The sequence below is a fragment of the Buceros rhinoceros genome, unplaced genomic scaffold (assembly GCF_000710305.1).
Source record: "Buceros rhinoceros silvestris isolate BGI_N320 unplaced genomic scaffold, ASM71030v1 scaffold6812, whole genome shotgun sequence".
NCBI lineage: Eukaryota > Metazoa > Chordata > Aves > Bucerotiformes > Bucerotidae > Buceros > Buceros rhinoceros.
The window spans coordinates 15,947-38,072 of NW_010399420.1; the positions used below are offsets into that span (position 1 = coordinate 15,947).

Genomic DNA, 22,126 nt, shown 5'->3' on the forward strand with positions numbered 1-22,126 from the left:
CTGAGGTCCCGAGAAACCTGGTGGGATCAGGACTTAAGTGCACATATACAACTGACAAGGTGGCTGGCTGGCAGTGGAGAGAGGTGTGCTTGGAAATGGGGCTGAATGCCTGAAGTGGCAGATGTTGAAGTGTCCTAATGGATGTGTACTGAGAAATCTTGTTTAGGACACCATCACCATTCCAACACTACTGTTCTCCTGTCAACTCCAACAACAAGCTTAGCGAAGGGCTCTAAGCTTCACAGTTCTCCAGCCACAAGGGTAGAACTTTGACTGGACCTTAATATTTGCAACCAAATCTCCATTCAGCATGGCTCATTTTATGAATCTCTTGAGAGATGACAACATACAGAACCTAATTCTCGTTCCTGTTCCACTGTATTAAGGTTAGCTCCAATCAACTCCATATACCCCTGTTAACACCATGCTGTACCTAAGCTACTCAGCCAGACAGAGTACAATTGTTGCTGACTGCACAGGTGAGGCATTAGCCTCAGCCATCCTTGGGCACTGGAGTTGTGGTCTGAAAATCCACGTCCTAACTATGAACAACATAAGGCATAGCTGTTACATACATAACAGCTAGCTGCTCCTACCCTTAGCCTGGTGTCTTGGTCTCCCTCCTGCACTTCATTAGCCATATGGATGACTATTAATGAATTCACTACTCACCTCACTCATAGGTCCTAGCCACAAGAACTTATTAAAAGATAACAATTTTCTCTAGTAGTACCTTCCAAAATTGTTTTTTTTTCATGCCAAAACCAAGACATAAGTGTGTGTGTGTATGTGATACTTCAGAGCCAGGTAATTAGGATGCTTGGCACAAGAGACATTAAAGCTTACTTCCTTTCCAGCTCTCTGTGGTCTGATTTTGATTGATTTCCAAAAGCAGATCACTCAACACTCAAGCAAACCAGAAACTTGAACTTGTATGCTATGCACTTCATGCCAGGATGTTAGCCAATGAACTACTTTTATTCCCAAGAAAATAGTATATTCATCTGAAATGACGCCCAAAAATGATCCAGAAAATATGACAACAAGAGTGGGAATACTGCACAGCCACACAGCTACCAGCTCAGCATAACAACAAGGAAGAGACTAAAACAAAGAATGTGCGGTATGAACAAGGACTCAACACAGTGGACACCATACTCTGTATCTGACAGGTGGCTGCAGCGGGATGGTAATGCAAATGTTGGCAAGGAAAACACATATCCCTCATGCAAACTGAGCACAAGCGTACTTGCACCCCATTTGTCTGAGAGACATGGCACTACTCGGTAGTTGATGTGGCCAGCATTGTTAATGCATATGGAGACTGCTAAGTGGCTTCTCTGGTGCCGTCCCTAGCAGAAATTCTATATTCTTCTTTGACCTATGAGTTTCAGCTGCTTCTTCAGGTCTTTAACATTTTGTTGTTCCTGGACTGTATTTCGTTTCACTCCTATTTGCTATCTACATCAACAAGTTAAAGCCATAGCTAAGCCCCATACACAATATGCTTTCAACACAGTGCTTCTAATTTTAAACTTTCTTCAGAATCACTACTGATGCACATTATGTTTTTTGCTATCAGTTATACTCATTAAAATCAAGTGCAAATATGTTTTAGACTGTATTTGCATCTGAAGAGGTTTTAGCATTTTGTTCAGAAGGCATCTCCAAAGTCCAAATGGATCTATCTTTGTGCTCTGAGCTGTTACTATGCTGGTAGTTTTTTAAGTCAAAACAAAAGATAAAGCTCAGTAATTTTTCCATGGTGATCTTGAATTGAAGATGCTACCATTCTAGCATCACAAAAATGACTGTTTAGCAAGGGCTGGGTTCTTATGCTCTTATCTGTCTGAAGGAATAATTTGCTCAAGCAGTGTTGTTAATTTCAATGGTACTAAGCCTTGATTAAGACATGATTCGACATGAGTAAGGTTACTTTAAAGAGGTATTGTGAATTTTCGAAGTGTAAATATTTTTTTACAGGATAAACAGCTTATTTTAGAGGCATTTTTTCTTCCCTTTAAATAATATCTCAGTGTGTAATTTATAGTGCATGCCAAACTACAGGGTGATTTAAAAAGTATTCTGCTAATACTTCTATAAAACAACAGGAAAGCAAAAGAACATTTCCTTCAGGAATCCAAAGTATTTGATATTTTTCTTACCCATGGAAACTTAATTTCACTACATGGAGTAGTGCAATAAAAATGACACATATCTCATTAATGCAAACAAATGAAACTGCCTTTTTAGAGCACAAACACCATGGCTTAAGTAGGTGGTAGACAGTTCAAGAGGAAGAAAAGCAATGTAATGCTGGTGCAATTACAATCAGTCATGAAAAGTTAAACAATAATCGTTTGTATTCATAAAATATCAAAAAAAAAAAAGAAAAAAGTAGAACAGAAAATAGCCTTAGGGAAGATTTTGTTGTACAGAAACAAGACCTTCCTAATCTCTATTTAAGATTTTGTGCTGCAGCCAGTTTTCCTTACTCACATGAGCAAAAATTCAGAGGTCAAAAACACTGTTGCAAAAGGAAAGCGAGCAGAATTTGCACTCATGCCTAACGCCTTTACTTTGACACTAAATAATAGGCAGCAAAACTGCACCCCTCCCCCTGCTACATTTTTAACAGCAGACACAGAATTAGAAACCCACAAGCAAGTGGGTTCAATGTCAAGCAAGACTCTTCATTTACTTACTCGGTTTTTGTTGGGTTTTTTTCACCCTCTTTGTTTTTACATTTCAGAAGTGAGTGCAGATTCATTGCTCTTAACCACTCTGGCAAATGAAAAAAGTTCTTTTATACTTGAGGTATAATTATTTGCCTGTCATTATGATGTATGAGTTTCGATCCCGGGTAAATGGAATAGTTGAATCAGGAAGCCACGGCAGCCTTACCTGCACCAATCACACGCTCAATTTTAATACAAGAGGCATCTAGCTCCTTGGCGAATTGATGGACAGCTCTATTTGGGTCCTCGTAGGTTTCAGGGTCAATGTAGGTTTTGGTGCCTGGAAATTTAACTGTAATGATGTAAGAAAGCATGACTGTGATGAAGCAAAGGCACTTACTGTGCAGTCAGCCCAGGAATTTCATTATGCAGAATGCTCCTTGGAAGAGAAAGCCTGCTTCCACACTGCCTGAGTCAGAGCCGCTCTAAGAGGCAACTTAGTTCTAGGCATCACCTACAAGTGTGCTGACACAAGTACAGAATCCCGTCTCTAAAAATGACTAACATTAGCATCTGCATCTCCACCTTGAAGTGAAAGAAGTTATAAATATTAAATAGGGCTCACTAGAGTAACATGCAAGGGTTGAGTGGGAGCAAGAGTAAAGCAGGGGAAGGGGTATAGGAGCAGCAGAGGATGTGAAACTTCCTCTCTTGTGTAAGGACAGGTTATACTCTTTTCCCAGGCTGTGTAAATGGCATTTATTTATATTATCTCTGTCTTGCAGTGGAGTTTGAAAGGCTTCCCCACCTACTTCCACTTGCTTAAATTATTGAATACAATATTGTTTATAGACTGTTGCAATAGCCGAACTACTCACAGCACTGAGAACTGATATCCTTCGATATGTTTCTAGCACTAGAACATGAACATGAGAAATACTTGTAGCCAACTTGTGAAGACATAGGAAAGGAAAGTGGGCTCTGTGGTACAGTTATTCACTCTCTCAAGCACCTAAGTGAATTATAAGCAGCAACTTGCTTTTTGTCCCCTCTGTTTCCAGTATAGCACTTGGTGCAACTCAGGCAGTGCAGCACTCTGCCCAGCATGTGGATTTATCCCTTAGTTTGCTGCTGATTCAGGAAAATGATTTTTTGCTGTTCTGGTGAAAGTAGAAACTTCTGGTGAAAGTAGAGCAACTGGGAAATCTATTAATCAAGCGATTATTATGAAATAAATTTGGCTCACAAGGATTACAGTCTTGAACTTGAATTAAATCAGTGAATTAAAACTCAATATGAAAATGCAGGAAAGTTCCTCTGCTAATTGATATACTGATACACAAGAATGGATCAAAAGTCATAAACATAAATACTAAAACATAAATAATTTATTGTTGCTTTGTAATCTTTTAATTGAACATAAAATTTTATAATTTGAAAATATATTAAAAAATAGCTTAGTAATCATGTGTTTTTATGTTTCAGATAGTATTACTGACAAAAAGCCCCAAACCCTCAGAATAAGGAATAAGCTAGAGAAATCTAAGAATTTACAACAGGAGAAAATATTTGAAATGTTGCCCAGATGTTATTATCTGCCATATTATAGAAGTTTTTCCAGTTGTATTGATAACGCTTCAAATTTGTAAAATTATAAATATTTATTTCTTAAAACCAAAAACAGGCTGGAGAAAATGCAATAAAATAAAAAAATAAATAAAAAAAGCAATAGGTTAACTTCTTATAATGGTGCTTTCAGGCAGGGAGATGGAAAAAGAGCCATCCTCTTGTGTTTGTGGTCAGGGGCTTGGACTGGAGGTAGATTTGCAAATCTCAAGGGGGCCTCTGATGGTTCTTTATTCAAGCTGTCATAAAATATTTTGACATGCCAAGGCTACCCTGGCATACCAATGTGAAATAATGCTGGCCTGGACTTGAAGACATTGTTAGAAGAAAATGGTAGGAGGAAACCAAATATAAATCTGAATTGTTTGACTAAACACCTCCACTGTACTTATATCTCCAAGCGTAGCACCTGAGGTCACAGAGAGATGAGGGGGACTGAAATGAGATATATGATATTCTATTAAATACAATCCTTTAAAATCTGCTTTTAAAAAGTGGTTATTTGTATGTTTTTGTGTTAAGTACTTGCACATTGTAAGTTACGTTTTTGAAAATACAGTCTGGTACCTCAGCACAGAAGAAGGTTGTCTAGATGTTATGGAGCAAAAGGACACCTAACTGCTGTTCACAGCTCTGTGACCAAGCAGGTGACCACAGCACTGGGTTCCAGCTCAGTCTGTTCCTGGTTATCATATAAAATTAAACACTACACCTTTAATCAAGAGACGATGAAAAACTAGCTTGGCAAGAAGTGACTTATATTGGAGCTATGATTTTAAAAAGATGGTGTATGCTAACTGTTCTGACTGATTTGCTGGATAACCAGATTTCTTGAAAGTAAAATGAGGGTAATGACCATTTACAAAATCTCACCATTTTGGGATCAGCTATTGATCATTATGTAGCATATTTTATATTAATTTGTTTACATTTTCACTGAAGCAAAAAATGTCACCAATAATAGAGACAAGGAAAGCGATTATTTAGCTGACATATTTCTTTTCTTTATGTACTGACATGCAAGAATGCATAGTTGATCTTTTCCTTCAAGGACATAAAGGAGATTTCAAAAGTGAAAGCAGTCACTCTTCAGAAGACATGAAAAGTTTGTAATGCATCTATGAGAGGCGAATTTCAGATCCATCACTCCCAGAATAGTAACATTTAAGTAACATCATGTTTTTGATGAATGCTTTAAAATCAGCTGCACTGCAAAGTGCATGATAAACAATTCTTATCCCATTACTATTTTCCACCTTTTTTTCCACAGATCATGAATTGATTGACTAAAGCTGCAATGATGTCACTACTTAGTTTAATACTCCCTGCATTTAAATGATTTAGGCAGCCACACACCCGAACTCAGGGAGCATGAACAAATTCCAGCAGATCTTATTTTTTCAGGGCGGAAAGGTGAAACAGAAACCTTGATCTGATTTTGAGTGGAGTTTTGGCTAGAACTACTCACTTAAAGAGGCATGCATTGAGAAGAATTTGTGACTAGTGGCTCGTTCATTCTTCATGCTACATTACATTCTGGTAATAGCTCAAAAATTTAACAGATACAAAACAATATGAGCCATATTGGTTTCATAACAAAAAAAATCTGATGAATTTAGGCTACAGCTGCAATTACTGGCAGACAACAAAGGGTACATAACGGCACAGCCTGATTAAATGGCAAGTTCTACTGATAGGAGAGTTATCAGGTATGGGAGAAGACTGGACACCCAGGCATTGTTCTGTGTCAGAACTTAGATTCAGTTTAATTGTATTACGTGATTTTGCAATTTTGGACATTCAAAATAATTATTTTTACCATACTTCCTGAGTTAATGACTGTTTCCAAAAGAAATTGAAATATTTTTGATTTTTCATGTCAAAATTATATTACAACTGAAATAAGAAAAGGCTAAAATAAGACATTTGTAACACTATTTTGGTAAAACTGAAGCTATTCTTGCATAAGCCTTCCTCTCCCCTTAAATTTTCAATTGTTACTAATGCAAGAAAGATTAATTTTATTAAATTTTCCCAGGGTTCTAGCGTAAGTTCAGATGGTAGCTGTGATTTTAACAAGAGAGGCTTTAGGTGCTACTCTTAGCTAGGTAAGCCATTCTAGAAGGGAGAAGAACAATGAAGGAGCTGACCTTTCTTTTCATATTAAATATTCTATTTTTAAGGACATTATGGTTTGTAAATATTGATGCTGTAATATTCACAGTAGCACAAAACAGCTTTTGAACAGAACAGCTTCATTGTTAGGGTGATGCGGTGACCCACACCTCCTTAATCTGAAGTTTCCCTGAGGTAAAGGTCATATAGTCACTTAGTCAAAGGTCTCTCAAATACTGCAGTTTAGAGGGATCGTTAGGACAGTGTGGAACATATATTCAAAGGGACCAAAAGAAAAAAAAAAAAGCAGAATGAAAACAACAGTATATGATACACTTGTATAGAAATAAAACCATCTGTGTGAGCAATGTTGACTTTAATCCGCATTCTTTTTGTGTAGGTCATATTTTTACAGTATTTAACTTCCCAGTTGCTATTTACACAGCATTTTTAAATTTGTTATGGCTTTGTGTTTCATGGAGTCTTGTTTTAGTATCGTCTACACTATTGCAGTTTGGAATTTTTGAAAGGGGGGGAAGGAGGGAAGCAAAACACTTACAATGAAAGTAAAGCTCTTCATCCCCCTCTTGATCAGCTTTGCTGTAGCCACAATGCCTGAAAAGAAAGATACCAGTTTTATTTGGTAAATAATGGTTTCCTTCCTTGAATCTAAAGTCCTGACAAGATCAGTTCTGCAGGCTGGAATCTTCAGGCACTGAGCACCTAACTCCTGTAGGCTCTTTGAAAGTTTCAGCTATAATTCTCTTGACAGCAGAGTTTTAAATAAATCATGAACAGTTACAATCAAAAGGCTTTTGTATCAAATACCAGTTGGGACAGGTCCTAAAGAGAAAACTCTAGTTCTGGTGAAAAGCAACTACAGATAAAACAGAGGATTAAAAAACTTGAAAGCAGAACACTCTTTTACATGAGGCTATTCTTAAACCTACTGCTGTGCCTCTTTTTCTTGAATGTAAACTCATTTAAAGGCTGATCAGATAAAATGTCAGACTTCTCCACATGAGAAAACTGAACAGAAAGAGGGACTTTGAGGAGTACAGGTAAAGAATGTGCTAGGGGTTCCTTTTACAGCACAATTACATAGGACAAAAAGAACATCTTGATTTAAGCGTGCCTTGCCAAGTAAAAAGACAAACTGTATAATTGATAATGGAATTTAAATGAAAATTGTCCTTACTAAAAATTACTTCCATTTCAGTTTTGCAAATTTCTATCCCAGATTAGACCATGTCTCAAGAGTTCACAAGAGCGGGGTCAGATGTGCTTATGCCTATGCAAGGTGCAATACCTTCGCCCGATGATGAATCCGAACACCATGAAGACCAGAATGATGGTTCCTGCCACAGCAACCACAGCTATGATAATAACAGGATTCTGTTCACTGGAAACAGCTGTGGCTACAAATGGAGCACAGAGCAGAGATCAGTTTAAAAGTATTCCTTACAAAGGAACTGCAAAAAATTAAGTCAACCATCATGAATTGCAGACTGTTATTTTATCTTTGCCTGAAACTATTACACTGATAAAGTTAGTCTAATAAAGGCCTTCACTGGAAATTGATCCAAGTGCTGGATGAGTTAATGATCATCTACAGGGAATAAAAAGGAGCTACGCTGGAAGTGACTTGGCCAAAGTGGTACAGCCATTAGCCAAAAGCCAGCACCAGCACCAGACAGTTTCAGTCTCTACTACTGCTATGCTGCCTTCTATTCGGCTCCGTAGTTGATGCTTTCCTAAAAGGCAAGAAACGGATATGCCTGTAAGAGGGGACAATAAGATATTCATCTTCAATGGGCTTTGCTTCTAGCCTCCCCTCTAAACCTGGTTGATATGACTTTGATGGTACCCAAGGAAATCGTGCCTTAACTTTAAGAAGAAGGTTTAAGATAAAATACTATTAACACAGATTTCCAAGTTAGCATATTTTTATATGTTACTGCTATCAATCATCGCAAATTGCTAATATTCCATATAACTTGTTTCTGTTAGCAATGAAAAGTGGTTCAACATATACAAAATGGAACTCTCCATGCTTCAGAGAATTTACATGCTAAAATATCCACACATTATCCCTCTTTTTATTCAGATATGCCAATTGTATTAATATATGCAAATGTATGCATGTCACATTAATGTAAACTGAGGATGTAAATACTTAGCCCGAGAAACCTCTAGGTTTGTTAAATACATTGCTTGCCCAACATCTAATGAGGGTCACCATGTACTCTGTCACATTAAATGAGCACAGCTCTACTGAACTCTGTGGAGCTATGCTGGTTTGTAACAGTGAGGACCGAGCCCAAGAGACTGAGAATAAAGACGGAAGCACCAGACAGTGATGCTTAGCAAGTGACTGTGAAAATGTGAGTCATCTGGAAGCAGCAGAGACATAAAAGAGAGGGGAAAAAAAAGGAAACCCAGCTTATAGCTGATTAACTACATTGTAGATGTTACGTCAGTACAGTGAACTTCTGGTAGTGGTAACTGAACAGGAATTTCTAAACGAAGATTTTATGAATTCCACTGAATCATGTTCCTGTTGCAGTCTTCAGAAGTTCCTATAGAAACAAATAAACCAGTCTTTGCTCTGTCTTGGGAGAAGTGAGCCAATCAACATGATTTATTTTGTCACTGACACTGAACCTGTACCAACTTCTTCCCCTCTCACCACCAGCCCCCTCACCCCCCGCCAAATGACAACCCGCTTGTCATACTACACAGATATAGAACAATCTGCACACCTTTCTATTTTATTTCCTGAAAAAGCTTTGTATTTTTTCTATGTTCTACCTAATACAGGTGAGGAAGATCTCATTATTCATATACGTCTTTAACTAAGAAGAACAACCGCTTACCTTTGGGTAACTATAACTTTCTGAGATACCCAGGTCAGCGGGATGCTACTGCAGGCCTGCGTATATCCCACTTCTGGAACTTTTAGGAAATCAGTGTTCACTCTCTTGTGCAAAAGTGTAAGGGCATAAGTAATACAATTTAGGTCCTGTAACATCACCAGGCTATCAAACTAGACAAACCCCCAAATTTCAAATTTATGTAACAGAGCACTTCCTAAAACTGTTTCCTTCTCTCTTTGAACTTCAGTGCAAACCTCACTTGGAAGTCAAGAAGAGGCAGCATCCTGTAACAATGGCCAGGGTACGAAGCTGCATCCGTCTAACACAGCTTGGAAAAACACCCAGCCCAGCCTGTCATGTAATCTAGCAGCAAAGTCGGGTGCATAGAGGGTCACGCGTGAGTGTTGCACTGCATAACCGCCTCACAGATTTTGGATACTGGCACATTCTGGAAGCAAGCTCAGATTTTATCTGGGATCTGGAAAATGTTCGGGACACTGGCCAACTGGTAAATTAGGTGGGATGCAACGTATGATGTATGCTTACATCCAAAAAAACCCAAACAAAAAGTTTTATTGCGGGCATAGTCCGGTGCGAATTCAGTGATAGCAGTCAGACATCTGCCTCTGTTCAGGTACTCTGTACAGCTTCTCTCTTCTCTGTCATGAACGCAGTGTGTCAGTATAAGGGTGTGAGAACCCAACTTCTGGAATGATCAGAGGTTTGTTAGAAATAAAGGTGCTTAGGGTGTTCTCAGAGGAATGAACTTGGGGTGCAGATGAGCCTTTCAGAGGGTGCATGGCATGGTTACCTGTCACTCGTGCTGCCGCAATGGTCATGGCAGGGAACCACCAACAGGGCAGGGAAGTCTGCCCTTACCTTTGCTTAAACTGGGCTTGGACTCAGAGATAGGGACCTGGTACTTGGGCAATCACCTAACCTGATGTTATGACATTTGCACATCCAAATGAATGAGGCAATGCCTAATTTAAAGGAGTTAAAACCACATTTAAATACATGGTTATAGGGATGGAGAATGGATATCACAACACCCTGGAGGATTTAAAAAAGATCAGCTGTAAAAGCTGTGCTGCTCCTGCAGTGACATTTTCTCATGCAAGCAACCTGAAATGTATGGTTTGCAGAAAAGAATTCCTGATTGAGTCCACTATGAAAGCTTTAATGATAAATTGGAGTCATGTAGGCCAAATATCACTTTCTTAATATTATGCTTTATGCCTTCGATAAAAATTTGTACTAGTGTTATTTCAGATGTTAGGAATAAATTTTATATTTGCATATTACTTCAACCTTGCTTGATTTAAACTGATTCATGGCAAAAGGCAAAGTTTTCTTCATGACAGGTTGTGCTGAGTCCTTTTACTGTTACAGTGAGAGCTGTAACAAGTGCCAAAACCACCTTCAATTACAAAAAAGCACAGGATAATCTTTAGATCCACTGGTTAAAAGTATCTTAACATGAGTTTTAAATACTGCAGTGAAAGAAAATATAAAATTACTACTTGAGGGATATTCTCTGCATTTTTTTTTCCTGAGGGACTTCTGTCTCTAATAACCATCGATCTTTCAAAAATACACAAAACAATTATTAAAGTTCTTTGACACGGGCAAAACCAGTACAGAATAGAAATGTCCTGTCTTTATAAAGTATATTTACTTCATAATTTTGAAATTTTTATATAAATATGTATGTAATGCCCAACATGTAAGATATGTGCAAATAAGGCTATATTTTTATATTATATGTATATTTTATGTATCAGATAAAGGATGTAGTTTCTCAGAATTGAAAACTGGCCATGCAGTTTCTATTACAATTCAGAAATTGGAGCATAATTCAAAAAATCTGCTTAATCAATAGCTCCGACCAAAAGGTGCCGACCAGATGAAATGTCAGGAGAAATTCAGGTGGCCAACATGACTAGCCGACTGTGATGGTCACTATATGTAGCCTTATATTAAAGTATATATATGTGTACATATAGTGAGAGTATACACACACACTCACTCTATATATTCTTAAAATAGTTTGAAATGTTTAAAAGCTGCATTCAGAAATCCACTGGAATACTGAGAAGCAAATGCCTCTAAACTGTGGCATAACACTGGTTTACTGCTCACCTGTGCAGTACTTCGCTTAAGGTGTATTTGCTACAATGATCCAGTACAAGTCTTCCTTCAAAATGTTAATGAAATACTAATTTGATTAGCCTCTAAGTTTTGATAAAGCTAGAAATAAAATAGGAGAGACAAATATTTTTGTGTAAAACAATTCTAGAAGAATTTAATGGGATTTACTATCTTTTGAACTATTTCTGAAAGCCGTATATGGAAAACTGTGGATGCTTATCCCTGATGGGGATCATATTCTATATGCCCACTCAAGATAATGGAAAACACGCCACTTAAAAAATTTTCCTTAACGAAAGCATAGGACATTTTACATGACACATCAAAACACAAAGCTGGCCTGTGACAAGAGAAAAATCTGCTGTGCATGTGGCCAAGTATGTCACAGTTTTTCACCACCGGAGTCAGGAAAAGGGTACATGAGCGTGGGCAGTGATGCATTTATTCTAGGATTTCCTAAACTGCTATATGCTGACCAAACTCCAGTCAAGACCGTTTACCTCTGAAATTATCTTTGTTAATCTTAGCAGCTACCAGTATGCTACATTCAGTAGCACAAAAAATGCTCAGCAAACTAAGGAGATGCTGGAGAGACATTTTGGTCTACTCATTTTAAACCACTATGGGCAATCAGTTAGTTAATTTGCAAAAATTTATTACAGACTTTTGTTTTCCAGAAATCTACTCAAAATAAGAATTTACTTCTGGCTGTACCTCAGGTTCCCTTTCTGCAAAATGGGAATTCTGCTACTGACTGTTTCTAAAGCAGAATCTATGGATGGAAAGCATGCTAATAAATACACAGAGCTAATAATATTAGTAATAACAGTTTATTGCTGCTATTATGATAATTATTATTTCAATTACGTCTGTTAGATATGTGGCATTATTCATTACTGATAGTTTTCACATTCTGCATGGAACCAAGGTGGAATCAAGACTTAACTACTGCGTTTTAAGAATACCCACTAAGTGTTCAGGCAACGCCTGGCTGCGATTAATAAAATGCAGTAGTGTGTGTCTGCACCTTAGATATGCTGCATAAGGTGAAGAGAGAAGAGTTGGCATCTGTACCCTGTGAACCCGTAGGCAATGTGTTCTCAGCTCCAAGTCTGGATGACCTGCTGTCAGGCAGGTCAATCTGAAGTAAATGACCCAAAAACTCAGCAACTAAATTTGGGTCTGTGACAGAGTGGTGAAGTTGCCAGGGACACAGGCAGTTCCTGTGAATGGGTTCATGGATCCCAGGCCTCAGTGATGGAGAGGTTTCCTTCTGAAGATCCAAAATATGGAAGATTTTCTCTAAGCATGCATGCACATATCTACACTGGTGAGGAAAATTTATCGGTGCGATTTTTAGACAAAAAGGGGCACAAGAGATTTGTTTCAGCATCAAGGAAAGAGCAAGCTCTCCTCAAAATGTTATCCCTCTGCCGAGATGTCACAGCCAGATTCTCTGGTATGCTGTACTGAGAGAGCTTGTACTTCAGCTTCAGACTTTCCCTTGTGAAGGTTTCTGAGAGGCTGTTCTTTCTTTACACAACTTACAACATATTACATGAGCCTTGAAAAAGCCCAGCACCTTTGACATCTGTGTTGTTTACTAAACCACACTGAAACTAGTCAATGAACTCAAAAGACTCTAAGGATGGACGTATAGCTAAAAAAAGGCACACACATAAACAAAACTATAAAGAGATTTTTCAGGAAATCGAACAGGGAAAAAATGACCTGGAGAAGCCTCTGTGAGCTGAAATCTCCTCTTCCTTCCTCTCCCCAGATACAGAAGCATCTAGTAGAGTTATTCAGCTCACCACTACTCAGTTCTCTTGCGGGAAAGAGGTGCATATTTGAACGAAAAAATAAAAATTTTTCTTGGTGTTAGAAGGATATCAGAGGAGAAGAACCTGATAAGTTACAAATCTTCTACAGCTAATTATAAGGGCGTAATTTGTAGTTCTATATTAAAACAATGAATTGAAGCCTCTCCTTCAAAATACAATTACAGAAGTCCACCTTCATGTAGAATTTAATTCTCTCTAGTTTTAACATTACTGCCTATGGCTCTTCCCTTTCTTGCTTTACTTAGTATTTCTACTGGAAGTGTTAATTTCCTATAAACCTAATTGTTTACCTGTGGCTTCTTCTAGAGTGGCAACATCCAGTCTGGGGCTGTAATTTCCATAACCAGCAGCAGTAAAAGCACGAATCTGGAAAACATACACTGTTCCTGGCTTTAGGTTATTAATAGAAGCTGAAGTGGACTTGGTCTTTACTGTTGAATAGGTCCTCTCCCTCTGATCCTGGAAACAGTAAGACAAAAGGTTAAATGACATTTACAGGTCAGATTTTATCCTGGTTGCACATCAGCAACAGCCAGCCAGCCTGGGTAGTTTATTTCAATTTAACAAATTGAAAATGCTTTTTTTCCCCACATAAAAACATAAAGTGTACTCTGTGAAGTATTACAAAACACTGTCAATGTAATGAAGAGCTCTAAGTGTAATATAAAATTCAAATGGGTTACTCATGTTGTTACTCATAAAACATCCAGACATCAAATGATTGCTTCTTTGGCTCTGATCACATTTTGTGAAATTTTGATGAGAAAATAGCTTGACCGCAACTTTCCAGAGGGATCTGAACAGTTCAAGGACAGGAAAATATGTTCTTTCATGGTCAGAACACCTTCCCTTGCTACCTTCCACAACCTTTAAAAAATGCAATACTGTCAGTGTATAAATGGCTGGACTTTGCACCAAATTCTGAGGTCTTTAACTCAGTTTTCACTTAGTTGTTTTGTTGACTTTTTTTTCCTGGCTTTTAGTCTTTTCTCAGGTTTTGACTCTATGACATCATGAAGAATCCAGAGAAAGAAGCTCAGTATGGCACTCCCCAAAGTTGAAGCCGTAACATTACATATCCTATGAGTAATAACTCACTTTCAAACACTACAAAAGTGGTATCACAGATCATTATAGTATTCAAAAAGCTCTACTTATTCATTACATTTAGTGATCCAGATTATCTTTCAGCACAGATATGTGCAGCCCTGTTGATTTTTGGCAGCAGATGCAATCCCGATTTGAAGGGCAGGAGAGATTAATTAACCAACCATCTGAATACACCACATGACCAGAGAAGTATGAGCTGTACGAGGCAGTGCTAATGAGATGGATACAGAGGGAAGGAATAAATCTGTAACTCATTTCCATAGTACTTCACCAGCTAAAAATGATGGAGAACCATCCCCTCTGCAGTCAGTAAAGGAGCAAAGACTATTGCTGAAATACAGGGTTAACTCCATGATTTCTTTTCTAAGATTCAGTAATGGTTTCTCCTGGGTCTTGGCCAGTCTGTCATCTGAGTAAGCTCATCGGCTCTGCTAGCAACAGTTTTTCATGTTTTCCAAGTGAGGACCATGGTTGAATGTATGTTGGTATGTGAGAAAGAACAGGAATGCTTGAGAGATGAGAAGCAAGTGTAAGAATACCATAAACAGTCAGGTTCGGGACTGTAAGCCATGGTGGAATTTCAGAGTTTGGTTTTTGATGCATAAATAAGGGCTTATTTGAATTGCCAACAGTTCTTGCATTCAAAATAAATAAGTAAAAAAGAAAACAAAATAACCTGTGCTAGAAATCTCATAGGACAGGCTTAGTTGGGAGATTTCAGGCAGTTTTCATTCCAGCCCCAGCCAAAAGTGAGAGGTGAAAACAACACTTATCAGAATATTTCAGAACCACAAAAACGTTTGATTTAATTTAGCTATAAAAGGAGCTGGAAGTTCAGATAATTTTTCTTTTTTCTTTTAAACTAATGGAACAAAAGTTAAACTGTATTTTGTTCCAAGCAAGAAGCTTATGAAGTACTTTTCAAGCTAAACTACATTATTTTGGAAGGAAGACAAGCATTTAAGTATTTATGTTAAAATTGTCTCACTGAATTAAAGGTATATAGTCCAGTTTATCTGTGACTGTTCATCGGATGAGCTGCTGCTTCTACTTTATTAATGTCACTGTAATAAGTATGATATTGGTAGGTTTCCTTCCATTACAAATGAACTTTAACATCAAGTCTTGTCTTTGCAAACATAGGAAACTGGCAATGAAATTCAGCTGCTTATTTAAAGTTACGTGACTATATAGGAAAAATAATAAAAGCCACATTCTAAAAGCTACCATATGAAAACTCTAGTACCTTGATCATTTTTCCATCATTTTCCACTATCTATTTAGATTATTTATTTTATTTTAATAGGCAATAAACTTCTCTGCATATTAAAAAAAATCCTCACTTTTTTTGTCTGTGGTTTGGTTTTTTGGGGTTTTTTTAATGCAGAGAACAGTTTTGCCTTTGGCAAATTTTTAATTTTTTTTTCTTAAATGTATGGATTTTATTTGTTTGCATGTTCAAGCATCAAAATTACCTCCTAAAACTAGCAGAATTTCTTTTAAAAAACTGTTTTGTTATCTGTACATATCTGGTAAATTTTGCTGTAAGAGTGATTAAAATTAACAACAAACTTTGGAGTCAGCATCAAGAAACAAACATTTATTTCCTCCGGAAATCATATAAAGATATTTGATAAGTAAATTAATAGAGCACTGAAAATTAGATGTGACACTTGGTATTAGATCCAGTCTGGGCTGCATTTACCTAATGCTGTGTTACCTAGCAAGATGACGTACTCATTTTGCTATAGAGGTACTATTACCTTCTTTGCAGAGATTAAATGTCTTCACAAGTGACCAAAAAGGAGTTTCTTTGTTCATTTCTTTGCATTCTATTTCTTTCTTTTTTTCTCCCAGAATGTTTGATATAAATAAGGTATATGTTACATGCTGACATAAACTTCCCAGGGAATCTGGAGGAGCCACAGTTAGCCTGGGTCCCATGGCAAAACACTGAGCTGCACAAGCTGCCTTCACTCTGCTTTAATCCGTCTTATGGTTGCATGTGGCCCTGCTTATATGCTTGTCAGATTTTTTTTATTCTGGAGTACTTCAAAGTTATCATCAGCCCTAGACACATTGAAATGAATGGTAAAACTCTGACTGACATCAATAAGATTGCAATTTCACTCTACCAGAAACACAGATCACTTCATCTACTAGTGAAAAGCAGCCCTCAATTCATTGTTGTGCTGAGAGAACAAGTGAAAAATTAAGTTCACAATGCTGGGACTTTTTAAAAGGGCAGATAAGGAATATTTATCAGTTGAAACTACAGGAAGCGCTTTGGAAGTTTTCAGACATCGGGTTGAAGCTGCCCAGCCCCTAAGGAAATACCAAGCGCAGTGAAGAGTTGTATTTGATATATCACCTCAAGACTGGAATTACAGTGACACAGAAGTAAACGAAACAAGCTTTAAAGACAAAGCTGAAGAGACAGGAAAATGACAAATATGGTAAAATATCCAACTTAACAATTAAAAAAAAAAAGTGAGAAAAAAGGTAGATTTCCAGTGGATATTTCAATTTTAGGACATTTCATTTAGGATATCAAAATTCAATATAAGACATATGATAGTAATAATAACTGCAGGGATTACTTAGTTATTAAAAAAGAGCAAAATCACTGTGACTTTGAAGAGACAGGATAGTTGATAGCTGACAGCTTTAACACTGTTCCACAACACAGCAAGCCAACACGAAGCAAACAGCACATTGTTGTACATTACAGATAATCTTAGCACTTACTTTCTCATAATACTTGATTTCATATTCAGTTATGACTCCATTGGGATGTTCTGGTTCCTGCCAGGAAAGCTCCACGCTCCTTTGCAGCACTCTCTCTTTCATTACTCCACTAACTTGCGAGGGAGCTGTTTGGACAAGATGTGTCAATAAATAAAAAGCAAATTTGTTGGATGCCTAAAATAAAATATTACTGATCCGCCCCATGCTGAGCCACTTTCATTAAGGTAAAAGAAAGCACATTTTCATAGCTCACAATTCAAAGCTAATGAATATTCAAGCAGGACCCTATTACTGTTCATAAACTTAGAATGGGAATTGAATTAAAGTGCAAAGAGCAAAAACTGGCATTGTTAAGTTAGTGCAAAACGGAGATTTAAGGTATAGGAATAACAATTAAGCAAACTAACTCTGATTAAGACTGTAAAGTAGATTTTAGATTGACAAGTAGTAAATTAAGAGTCTAAATATTTATTGCATGGTTCTGAAATGCGCATAAAAAGAAAAATAATTTAGAAACAAATTCACATTTGAGGTTGGTTTCATATAACTGGTTTCCATTCTGCTTAAAATACAATCTGTCACACTATCTGATTACATGACTTGATGATAAAAATAACTATCTTAAGAGATTAAATACCTTCTTTTTCAGTAGTTCAAACCTTTCCAGGACATTCTCTCTTTAGAGCTGAAGTTTCCATATTTGGTCTTGGCATTTTTTTCAAAGTGTGGACAATTTAAGAAGTAGATCTTACGAAATAAAGGGGATGCTGCATTCCCCTACTTCACTCTAAAGAGACACACATGTGTGCATGCATTTGAATGCATGCACACGTACACAGCTTCCTCATAAACAATCACCCACAAACAAGCATCTTTTGAAATAATAATGTAAAAGCATTATGGAGCCACTAACTTTAAAAATGTTTAAGAGATAATGCACTAAAATGAGAGCTTGGAGAAGCTTTATCTGCTTATCTCACGTTTTACAAAAAAGACGGAGAGTTGTTTTTCTAGAGGCCAAATACCACATTTTACCTCAAACATACATTCTGCCTATATGAACGTAGCCCAGAAGTCCTATAATTCGAAGGTGTAACAATGTTTGTACAAAAGATAAAGAGGGGACCTGATCCTCAGGCTTTTGCAGTTAAAAGCAAAAAGACATTTATATGTACAAGAACTTGGGCGTATTTGGAGAGCAGACTCAGATACAAGAACAGAAATAAAAAATAGAGATAGATTTATTTATATCTTTTTCAAGTATAGGATCTAGTACTGATTCTATACTTGAATGTTTGTTTGAACAATAATTCTGAAAATTTAAAATCTTTTTTCTAGGTAAAAAGAAGAACAACCTTATTTCAGAACTGCATCTAAAGATTTCACTATATAAAATTATGTACAGTCTTCAGACAAAACAGAATTTTTATCCCACGCAACAAACAGGCAAACCTCACTTTATTTAATTTAAAGAACATATAAATAGAACATCTAGAATGCACACTTCAGTAGCATTAAGGATAAAAATGTAAAGATAAAGTAAAAACAGTTACAGCACAATCAAGATAATACTTAAAATTTGATTGTTAACTTCATATTTTAATTGTGAAGTTTCTAGCCTTTTTTACTGTAACATGTATATTCATGTAGGTTTTTAAACTAAATTTACACTTCATTAGAGTCTCCAAGAGTCCATGAAAATTAAGGATTGAAGCCATGAACGATAATTTTCATTATGGACTATTATGTTGTATATAATCAATATAATCAAAGTTGAAGGCCCCTTAACGTAGTCTGCCTAACTGATAAAACCATAAAATTCTATCATGCAAACACCATGTGTTGAGACGCCATTCCAGGATCACTCTCTTTTGCTCATCTTGCATCCTCTTTGTAAAAGCTTAGAGGAGTTTTGCTCTAGTGAAATATATCCTTCTTTGTAGCTAAGAGTCTGGAGTGCAGCAAACTCATTTGCTCTGTCTAGTTTTCTTTGCTGTGATTAACTAGTTGCCTTCTTTGTCTAAATGAGTACCACAGCATCCTTGCTGAATTTCGGAGAGGTCATTATGATTCATGTATAAATTTCTATCTCATCCAGACAAATGTTTTCAAATTGCTAAAATAACATTTTTAGATGTACAAAATTATTAATGTTCACACCTATAACGAAACAATTTTATATTGCCTAGGTCCCTGGAATTTGTTCTCAAGGTTTGCTGCGTTTTCTTTTAGCTTATCAATTTTTTTCATTCTGGTGGTCATAGGAATCTTTTTTTTTTTAAGCAGTAAAGTAGAATGAACTTTTTTGCTCTGATATTAGTTAACTCTGCATATGTGTGGAAGGAACATCAATGCATAGAAGACGGAACAGAGAAGGGGAAAGATTTTAATGAGGGAAATGAAATATACTGTGAGATTCCTCACATCTGTACAAACTACACCTGAAACAGTCACATTCCATTTTTAGGGAATTTCCATTCAAAACAAAATTTCAGTGATTTATCAACACTGCAAGTCAGCATTCAAAACTCTTAAATAAATGAACTATTAAATATATTCCCTGACAGTTAAGATTCTTTTCATTCAAGAATTGTCAGACTAAAACCTGGGTTTGGGTCTTTTTGGATGTTTCTTGTTTCCATCCCACCCACACCGCTCCCCAACTAAAAACATTGTGCCACTTTCCATCAGCAGAACCACGTCTTGCCCTGCAGACTGTATATGTTGTAGCTCTGAAGACAATTAGGTTCCATATAATTCGCACACCACACAATATTCCTAAAAAGCAGTAATTTAACTAAGACTGTTTTGTGTCCTCATGTTTGTCAGGGGATGAAATGAATCATCACACCGGCTGAAGCCAGACTATCCTCCTCTGGCAAGGCACGCCAGTCTTGTTAGTGCAATCTCTGTAAACTAGAGCAGCCACGTAAGCCGGTGGCTCGATGTGAGAGGCTAGATGGGTATGGCATCTTTATCCTGCCTTTTGGGTTGCATTGCTTGATCTGTGCTTTACAAGAGTGTACAGGTCAGAAGCATTTTGTTCTTTATTCTAGTATAATAATTTCCTTCATATTCCTTCTGTGCTTTTCTTACAGACTGTTCTGTATTCATGTTCTGGCTTCCTGACAACTCCTTTTAAACCTTTAGCCCACTTCTCACTGCTTATCCAATGTTAATTAATTAACAACCTCATTATGGTTTTGAAACAACTGTGTTTGAGGAAGATTGAAAATGAGCTAAAGCATACAATTCATACCTAAATACAAGATAAAATATGACATTAAATCACAAAACCCCTAAACCTCTGTAAAACCAGAATTAAAAATACCATTTTTTGTTCCCAGGCTAAACTAGTGTAATAATAAAAATTAATTTATATTAATTTGTTTAAGTTGTTTATTATAATAAACAACTATTTCAGGTATTTTTTTCTTTCAGTAATCTAGTTCTTGCCATTGTTTGCATAACAAAGTGGTTTGTGATAAAGACACTTCTTACAGCATTTCTAGACAACTAAGTACCCAGTCCAGAGTGACTTGAGCATGCATAATCCCTACTGTATCACTTCAGGTTACAAAGAAGCTTCACTTGTCAGAATCATTATTTCCATAATATATTACACTGGGGAATACAGGCTGTTCAAAACACCATTTGCTATCAACTTTCTTTCTGATATACCTCATCTCTTCTTTTTCTCCTTCCTGCTGACACAACATCCAATGCATCAAACACACACAGCCTCTCAGGGCTAACTGGCAGATGTACCTACACATCTTGCATAAGAAAGTACTTCAAGAATGACAGGCCTTCAGCACGCTCATTCACCTTTTAAAAATGCTCCAAATATACCATTCAGCAAAAGGAAAATTGATTTTCACCAGGTTTCAACATCACAGGCACAGAGAAATATATCTCTGCTGGGCTTTACTGATAAAGCCTTCAAGTTATATAGATTTCAAGCTGGTCATCATTTTCAGATCAAGTTATAGAAAAAGTTAACACTGAGGTGTCAAAAAAGCAAGATATTCAAAGAAAATATTCTGTTCCAGAGACAATATTGCATCTGGTAGACTGAGGTGTTAAATCCATACTGCTAAGTCAAGCATATATATATACATATATATTACTGATACGCAAATATTTAGGTACAGAAAACTGTGGTGATTGTTTTGGAAGGCATTGCTTTTAGTCCAGCGTCCTCTGAAAATGTTGTAACAGACCATTGCTCATGCCTTTAATCGTTACCCTTATAAATTCTGTGGATCTCAGGCCTAACATTTCCCTTGATCCACAGTGTACTCTCCAAAAGTCAGAGAGATGCAAAATTAAATCTTCCGCATTTTGTATGAGAAAAAACAAACAAACAAACAAACCTCTAAGAATTATACAAAACATTTAAACAAAACAATAACAAATTAAAAACTAAAACGTGAAGCTGGACTTTCCCATAAAAGAGGAACTAGGCATAATGCACCAATTGCTACCACAAAACCAGCTGCAACATCTTTTTCTGGAAAAAGTTAGCTCAGCAGAAGAAACATACCTAGCCATTTCTCTCAGGTATCTTGAAGACTTGCATCTTGACTGTGTCTTAATTTCATCAAAAGCAACAGTCATGAAGTCTTTTAATTTGATACATTTTTAAAAGTGTCTCTAGAAGCAGAATCTCACATGTACAGTAGTTCAACTACTAAAGATCCTCAGAAATAACGGTTTCAATCCTGCAGTTCCACTTCATGCAGGAAGTTTCATAAATGAACATGAGTTTCGTAAATGAACATGAACATGCAGGAGCAAACCCTATATTAACAAATGCTACCAAATCTACATTTACAACTCTAGCTGCATACGATGACTAATGAAATAATGGGCTATCGACCTTGCTTAACCATTTCTTCAGATTTCTTTGTCTTATAATAGCAGTAATGTGCTTAAGTCAATCTGAACTTCATCTCCTACTTGCTGATTTCAGCAG

General features: G+C 36.8%; 1 protein-coding gene across 1 annotated transcript in view; it reads right to left on the minus strand.

The window, feature by feature from the left end:
• LOC104489310 (ephrin type-A receptor 7-like) overlaps positions 1-22,126 on the minus strand; it is a 67,943-nt gene that overhangs the window by 12,515 nt on the left and 33,302 nt on the right. Inside the window, exons 2-6 of the mRNA XM_010131456.1 lie at positions 17,149-17,273; positions 13,581-13,749; positions 7,729-7,837; positions 6,979-7,034; positions 2,905-3,030 (exon numbers count right to left, since the gene is read on the minus strand). Of these exons, the coding sequence (XP_010129758.1) occupies positions 2,905-3,030; positions 6,979-7,034; positions 7,729-7,837; positions 13,581-13,749; positions 17,149-17,273 (585 nt within the window). The remainder of the gene's footprint in view (positions 1-2,904; positions 3,031-6,978; positions 7,035-7,728; positions 7,838-13,580; positions 13,750-17,148; positions 17,274-22,126) is intronic.